Below are 7,855 nucleotides of genomic sequence, written 5' to 3' on the forward strand. Positions count from 1 at the left end.
AAGATTTTTCTGTCCTTTTAATTGCTGTCATGATTGCAATGCTTTGCTTAGTTTATGGGCTTATTGTACACAATGAAGAACAGATCCAATTTATTCCGTGAGTTATCGTAAAATTAGTTACGAAATTATTTTTTCTAAAATTGCAGTGGAACAAATTGAATATTTTCTGTGTAGTGTATTTATAAATTATGTTCACATATTTTAAGAGTGCTTTTGTTCTTTTAACAATGGCAGTATTCTAGTTAAGAACGACACTTAATGTCGCTCTCACTCTCTGTAGGTTGATATTATGCTGCCACAAATAACATTTTTGAATTTGTAAAATTAATTTCAAATGCAGGCTTTTTTGAAAGTGACTAGGAAAGGCAAAGAGTACTTCTGTGGAAAGAAAAAGACAATATGCAATTTTCAGAATATAGTGGAAGATGAACAGCTTTGACCTGAATGATAAAACCCTCGATTGTAACCAGATTTGGTGAGGGATAACCTGAAGGAGAGGCAATGACCTATTGGTATTATTGCTGGACTGTAAATTCTGGGGACCTGGGTTCGAATCCCACCATGGCAGATTGTGGAATTTGAATTCAATAAAAATGTGGAATTAAGAATCTAATGATGACTATGAAATCAGTGTTGATTGTTGGAAAAACCCATCTGGTTCACTAATGTACTTAGGGAAGGAAACTGCTTTACCCATACCCATAGTTTTGAGGAAGGGTCACCGGACCTGAAACGTTAACTCTGTTTTCTCCTTCACAGATGCTGCCAGACTTGCTGAGCTTTTCCAGCAACTTTGTTTTTGTTACCCATACCTGGTCTGGCCTGTATCTGACTGCAGATACATGGCAATGTGGTTGACTCTTAACTGCCGTCTGGGATGGATGCCTAGCCAGCGACATCCTCATCCCATGAATGAATTAAAAAAAAAACTGATTGGAGATGGGAAGGAATGGATACTAGATTACTTGGGGATAACTTAAGAGTCATATAGTTTTTATTTTAAAGATTTTTGTACAGTGGACTTCTTTTAAAAACTTTCCATGTTTTCAATTTAAAATTTCAATAATTCTAATCAACTTCTGATCATGTGTTATAAGCTGTTTCAGGATGTTTGCACAAAGCATTATTATCTTCAAATAATGCTTTGCTGCTTTGTGCTGTCAGCTGTTCATTAAATCTTTTAAAAAAAAGTTTCCATATAGAAGAGATCTAAATGATTTCTGTCTTCTGCCTTTGTGCTCTTCTCCTTTATAACAAGCTTGAAACAAAAATAGAAATAGCTGGCAAAGCTCATCAGATCTGGCAGCATCTGTGGTCAGAAATCAGTTAAAGTTTCAGGTCAAGAGGGCCTTCCTCAGAACTGCCTCAGAATGGTAGCTAGGAAAATGTCGGTATTTATGCGGAATATAGGGGAGGGAGAGGGGATAAGGAGTGAACGATAGGCGGGGGTAGGGCCCAAAGCGAGAGAAGAACAGTTGGAAAGTCAAAGGAGTAGATAACGATTTGGCTAGGAGAGTGAATAGCTATTAATGGAGACTGTTCGTAGCCTTACGCCAACCCCCGCACACCAGGCCTTGTTATCACATTAGTCTACTATTGAACACACCCATTGTTAGCTAATAACCGTCTCCATTAATAGATATTCACCCTCCTAGCTAGATCGTTATTCACTCCTTTGTCCAACTGTTCCTGTCTTTTTTTCTCTCTTTTATCCCCAGTTATCATTCACTCCTTACCCCCTACCCCTGCCCTATCTTCCGCATATAAACTGATATTTTTCTAGCTGCCATCAGTTCTGAGGAAGGGTCACTTGACCTGAAACATTAAGTCTGATTTCTCTCCACAGATGCTGCCAGATCTGCTGAGCTTTTCTAGCAATTTCTATTTTTTTCTAATTTACAGCATCCCCAGTGCTTTTGGTTTTTATAACCAGCTTGATCTCTTTTCCTTTTGTCTTATTCTTCAATTTATCTTTTCCTGATAGTTGCATGCTTTATCAAAAAAGCTTAAAAAAAAGTTAGAAAACTTGACACAAAGGCAGGAAGAAGATAACATTTTTGAAAAATGTTATGAGGAAGGACAAACTATACAATTTGGGTTCTGGCAGCAGCATCACTTCCCCGTTCTCCTTCAGTGTTTCCTATGTCGTTTTCCATGCCTATTATGTCTTGATTTTTGAGTTTGGAGCTGGGAATACTTATTGAACAAAAGGTGGTAAAAAAGAAAGGAAAACAATAAAGATCTAATGATTACACCAAAAAGATAACCTTGCATGTGTGGAAGTCCAGAGCTTCCAAGCCATCACCAAATAATGATGTAGAGCTGTCAAATGTAGAACTGGGTCATAGAGATTAGGAGGATACCAGATTCAGTCTTTGGTTTGACTTGAGTTAGCAGATCTCGATTGTAATGATATTGGGATGCAATAATTAATCCTTTCCAGCTAGTGAAAGGTGAATAAGAAAGTGAATCAAGGTTAGCGATATCCAATGTTTTACTCCTGTAGCCCACAAGATATCACACTTCAATTGTTAACTCTCCACGAGATATTTTGCTCTCTCCAGTACATGAGTTTCGGCCTCATCAAAGGCTCCCCTCACCCATGAACCAGTTTGCTCCCTAAGAGACATCTCAATCCATCCTATAACACCAGCTTGTAACATAACTTGATGCTTTTTAGATGCCTGAGAGTATATTGTACTTCTTTTGGCTGAGATTTAAACTGAAGATTTATCTGCTGGTTCAAGTTGATATTACAGATCCATAAGTCTATTCAAAGAATAGAGAATACCATAAGTGTTAGAGCCAACATTATTGCCTAAACCAGGGACTGATAAAAAGGCAGATTAATCCTAATATTTAGCTCCGATCTGTTTGTGGGTGTTGGTATTGAATACTTCTTTGCATAACAAGCGTTGCACACAAAGTAATATGTGAAACATTTTGCAATATATGGATCTGAAAAGTTGCAATGTAAATATTTGCTTAAGGTTCTGCATGGCAGACTAGGTAGTAAGATAGGATCACATTGAATAGCCATTTGGTTACAGAACTGGCTCAAAGATAGAAGACAGGGTGGTAGTGGAGGGTGGCTTTTCAGACTGGAGGCCTGTAATTGGCAGTGTGCCACAAAATCAGTACTGGGACCACTGCTTTTCATAATTTATATAAATGATTTGGACGCGAATATAGGAGGTCTGGTTAGTAAGTTTGCAATTGACACCAAAAATTGGAGGTATAGTGGACAAATTCATTTAGGATATCTAGTTGGCATGGATAAGTTTGACTGAAGGGTCTGTTTCATGCTGTATATCTCTAAGACTCTAAGTCCCACACTATCTTGATTTGGAACTATAGTATAAAAATGGGCTCCCAAGTTATACTGAGAATGTCATAATTGCTAAATTTTACCAAACTTGATAGTAAATACTAGTTGCATCTACAGCTGAAAATCTTACACTTAAGAATTATTTTCAACCAGTAACAGGGACACTGATAAAAAGGCAGATTAATCCTGACATTAGCTCAAATCTGTTTGTGGGTCTTGGTATTGAATATTTCTTTGCATAGTAAGTGTTGCCATAGAAATTAGCATTACAAAGCACACTTAGTATCTGCTTGAATTTAGTAATGTGCCTGACAATTTTGTTAAATATTTTTCAATACCTGCATTTCATTTCACGCCTCAAATCCATTGTTATAATCCAGTAGACCCAATAATTTTTTTAAGAGGTATGTTCTTGTGTTCAACTCACATGATTGCATGACAAGATTTTATGTTTTAAGACTTGCTGTTTCAAACAAACTCAAATCAATACTGACTAAGCATTACTTAGTAGGCAACTAATAGACTAAACCACAGAAAAGGTCTTTCCTATTAACAAGTCAATGGAAAAGACAACACCAAGTTTACACTATACTCTTGGCAGAAATGTAGTTTTCTGGTTAAAGTCCCAAGCACCTCCCATCTTTAACAGAATCTCCTCTTCCTGCCCCACCTATGTGATTCTTCCAGAGTGTTTTTTAACAAATTGTCTTTTACTCAGGCCTTTAGAATGGACTTCCAGTAATAGTGTACCTTCAGTGATTTTGTGATCTTTAGCTCTTCGCAAGCCTTGTTTCTTCAAACCAGGAATCCATCCTCACTACTTTTGCTTGGCATAACAGCACCTTCTGTGTGGGTTATCTTCCCCTAAATCTGTCTGACTGACTCCAAGGTTTTGAGAATCTGGCCAGTATGGTTGTCTGTTCCTTGTGTTTAGGTGTTAAAACTTGCCTCTGACTTTTAATAAATTTCAATTTGAGTTTGAACCTCTGTAATAAGCAGAACACACAGGTTTGAATCCAGGCATATTCTGTCAGAGGTCATTATGCCCCCTCCAAACTACTTTTCATTAAACCTTAAATAAAACAGTTTAAAACATAACGTCTTATCAAGTCCAGTGTTTGTAACAATCCCAAAGAACTTTACAGCCAATGAATTGCATTTGAAGTATCGTCCAGTTGTAAGCAAATGTGGTGGCTAATCTCTGCATAGCAAGATTGCAGAAATAGCACAAGGGTTGAATGAGTGGTCAGTTGTTTTAATGATTTTGGTGCAGGGATGCATAGTGGTATTTTCATGGGATCTGTTGTATCTTGAGAGGCAGATGGAACTTCAGTTAACATCAGAAAGGCCACTTAAGTAATGCAGTTATCAAAGTTCCGCACAGTGGAATTCCCTTCTGCAAATCCAGCATCGTCTGAGACCTTCCTTAAGAACCATCTTGTTGACTAACCTACTTACATGATTTTGGGTCTATCTGTTTTGTCTGTTTTTGGTGTGCTTCTCGATGTGTTGAATTCACAACTTTCTGACTGCAAGGTGTGCCTATAATCAGCTGACGAAATCACTCTAATTTATACAGTAATTAATTTGAAAACTAATTTTTGGCTTTTTGAAATCTGTAATCTGAAAACAGTTTTGACTTTGCAGACTGTTGTGTTTTGATGTTTCCAATTGTTTTTCTTTTTGAGAAGGCCTCTCCAGCCTCATTGTAACCATTTTCCACTATCTATCTAACATAAGATCTGTTGAACTTTATTGAAAATTCTTGAGTATAGAATAATGAATTAGGTTTCATTACAGATATTGTGTTATTTAAAAAGCAAAGATAATTTTTTTTTTATTGATGGTCTATTGCTCTCAACCAAGATGGTAGTTAGGTCAATCCAAGTTGACTCACCAACTCTGAGTTAAGAATGGAAAAGTTTCCAGAATTTCTGATCCTCATCACCATATAATAAACCTTACTGGGTAATGCATGTGTGTGGATATTATATGAGGACATGATTGGAGTTAACTGTGTTGCCTGCCACATAATATTAGTCAGCAACCACAACTAAATAGTTACATGAATGGGTGATTCATGCCTAGATCTGACCCTCAACAAGTGATTGAGAGGAGAAGGGAGAAAGTTCATGAGACAAACACAATGTAATACATTGAAGTCATGTTTTCAAATATTTAATTTTTTTTTCTATCAATATTTGTTACTGCTACAGCAAAAACATCAGGCGAGAAGTCATCAAGTACATCCAATGCAGAGGCACAGGAAGAATTTGTGGATGACTTTAGAATTGGGGAGCGCATCTGGGTAAATGGTAGCAAACCTGGATTCATCCAGTTTCTTGGTGAGAGTCAATTTGCTCCAGGCCAGTGGGCTGGAATTGTTTTGGATGAACCAATTGGTAAAAATGATGGTTCAGTTGCCGGGGTTAGATATTTCCAATGTGAACCATTGCGTGGAATATTTACAAGACCGTCAAAACTGTCTCGAAGCCCACTGACTGATGGTGAAGCTAATGGTTCACAGACACGTGCAGCATCTGTTTCCAGAGCCAATTCACCAACATCTACTTCAGCCAGTGTTGCGACTGCGTCATCGACACCAACTGCACAAAAAGCGGCATTAGGTACATCAGGTGCAACTCAGGAACCTGCAACTCCTTCAACCATGACCAATCTCTTAAAAACAGCAAGTGAATCTGTATCAAACCTTTCGGAAGCTGGCTCAGTCAAGAAGGGAGAACGTGAATTGAAGATTGGAGACCGGGTCCTGGTAGGTTTGTTAACTTTTTTTTAACTTCATGATGAGGTGCAGTGGTTAGATATAGAAGTTTTCACACATTTAAAGACAAAGAGATGAAACAATGAGTAATTAAATTGTTGGTACGGTAAACTCTGCCCTCGCCCTTCAATACTTTGAAAGCTAATCCCTGGTCTTCTGGATCCTAAGGCCCTGGCCCAAATCATGGAATTCTGTTGGTGTTCAGAAACTTCTAACTGTAATCCCAATGCTCTTTGATCTTAGGACTAACCTCGATGGTCCCATACCCTTTAATACAGTCTTCCATTTTCTCCCTGGTCCCAGAACACTTGTAACCTAGATCTTGTGATTGTCCCAGTATTTATGGAAGCCTCATCTCAGTGCTCTTGGACCTAACTTAACATACCAGGCACCCTCAGGCCCTATCTTGCTCTTGTCATACTGTTGAGAGCACTACCAATGAGTCTAGGACTAACCCCAGTGTTCACTTTATGATTAAGCTGAATTTCTTATTGAATATATATATATATCATTAGCACTATTTAAAGTCTTCGTACAAGACCTTTCTATTTGTCACTTTAGAAATACAGCCATGTAATATTAATATTTTTATTTTAGGAGTTGTTTAATACGGCATTCAAAATGTGTTTGCAATGTGGACAGTCCAGGTGAATATTGATCAAGGAAAGTTGAAAGCAGCTTATATAATTTGTAGTGCTACTAGGAAAGGCGTGGCAATAAGGCTAGCTAAATTGTTTTTAATGTTGAATCATCCCAGGTACAATGAATTGAATGGTCTCCTTGGTTTGTAATCCTTCAAAATGTGATTTAAATGTATCAAATCACACCTGTGTTAAATTTCATCTGTCACATGTCTGCCTATTCTTTCAAGTACTCATTTTCTGTAATTTCTAATTGCTTGTTTCACTTTAATGCCAGTAGTATAACCAAGCAGGCAGAAAGGCCAATGTTTAACTTACTCAACATGTTAAAATTTAATGGCATTGTTCCAGCAGGTTATTAGCTCATGGTTATTCCTGGCACTTTCAATTGTCCTGTTTCTTGATTAGAGCTGTAACACTATGTTCAGTTTCAACAAACTATGCATTAGTGTATTAAATATTGCTTCGTTGTAGTGTATTTATAATAAGTGACCTAACAATTTAAAAAATGAAAGCTATCTTTTCTACGCCTGAAAATATGATAACTTTGTATTGACCAGACAACTTTTAGATTCACATTATAGCAATCGGGCACAAGTTACTGATAGCAGAATGTTCTTGGATGAAATGTAATCATGTACAATAATCCATTTGAGAGTTTTGGCAACTACTTTGGAAATGTCTGCTAAATGCCAATAGTATCTCGATGAGTCAGCCTTGATGATCTAGCTATTACTGTAGGTCACTAATGTGGAGCAGTTTGTTTTGCTATAGTTCTATTTGTAGCCGAAGTTTGTCTGTAGCTCTCCTAAAGGGGTTGTAAAGAGGTTTTTCTTTCAAACAAACATTGAAACTGTAATTGATAATTATGGATATTTCACAATCCAAGGAAAAGGCTGTAGATGTTGGTGTGTTTGCTGAGCTGGGAAGGTTTGATAGCAGACATTTTGTTCCCTCGCTAGGTGACATCCTCAGTGCTGTGGCACCTCCTGTGAAGCGCTGTTGTCTTGTGCCAGTTCGAATTTACATGGTCTGGGTTTTTGCTGCTTCCGGTACTTGCAGGTTTCGGTTGTAATGGTCAGTATATCGTGTTTAATTCAATGT

General features: G+C 37.5%; 1 protein-coding gene across 1 annotated transcript in view; it reads left to right on the forward strand.

The window, feature by feature from the left end:
- Nucleotides 1–5,544: 5,544 nt before the first annotated feature.
- The window catches only part of LOC109931607 (CAP-GLY domain containing linker protein 1a), a gene marked incomplete at its 5' end in the record, with an annotated part of 16,726 nt that continues 14,415 nt past the window's right edge, over nucleotides 5,545–7,855 (forward strand). Inside the window, one exon of the mRNA XM_048592959.1 lies at nucleotides 5,545–6,101. Coding sequence (XP_048448916.1) covers nucleotides 5,545–6,101 — 557 coding nt within the window. The remainder of the gene's footprint in view (nucleotides 6,102–7,855) is intronic.

This window comes from Rhincodon typus, unplaced genomic scaffold, assembly GCF_021869965.1.
Source record: "Rhincodon typus isolate 14 unplaced genomic scaffold, sRhiTyp1.1 hic_rhity00002108, whole genome shotgun sequence".
In the NCBI taxonomy this organism is placed as follows: domain Eukaryota; kingdom Metazoa; phylum Chordata; class Chondrichthyes; order Orectolobiformes; family Rhincodontidae; genus Rhincodon; species Rhincodon typus.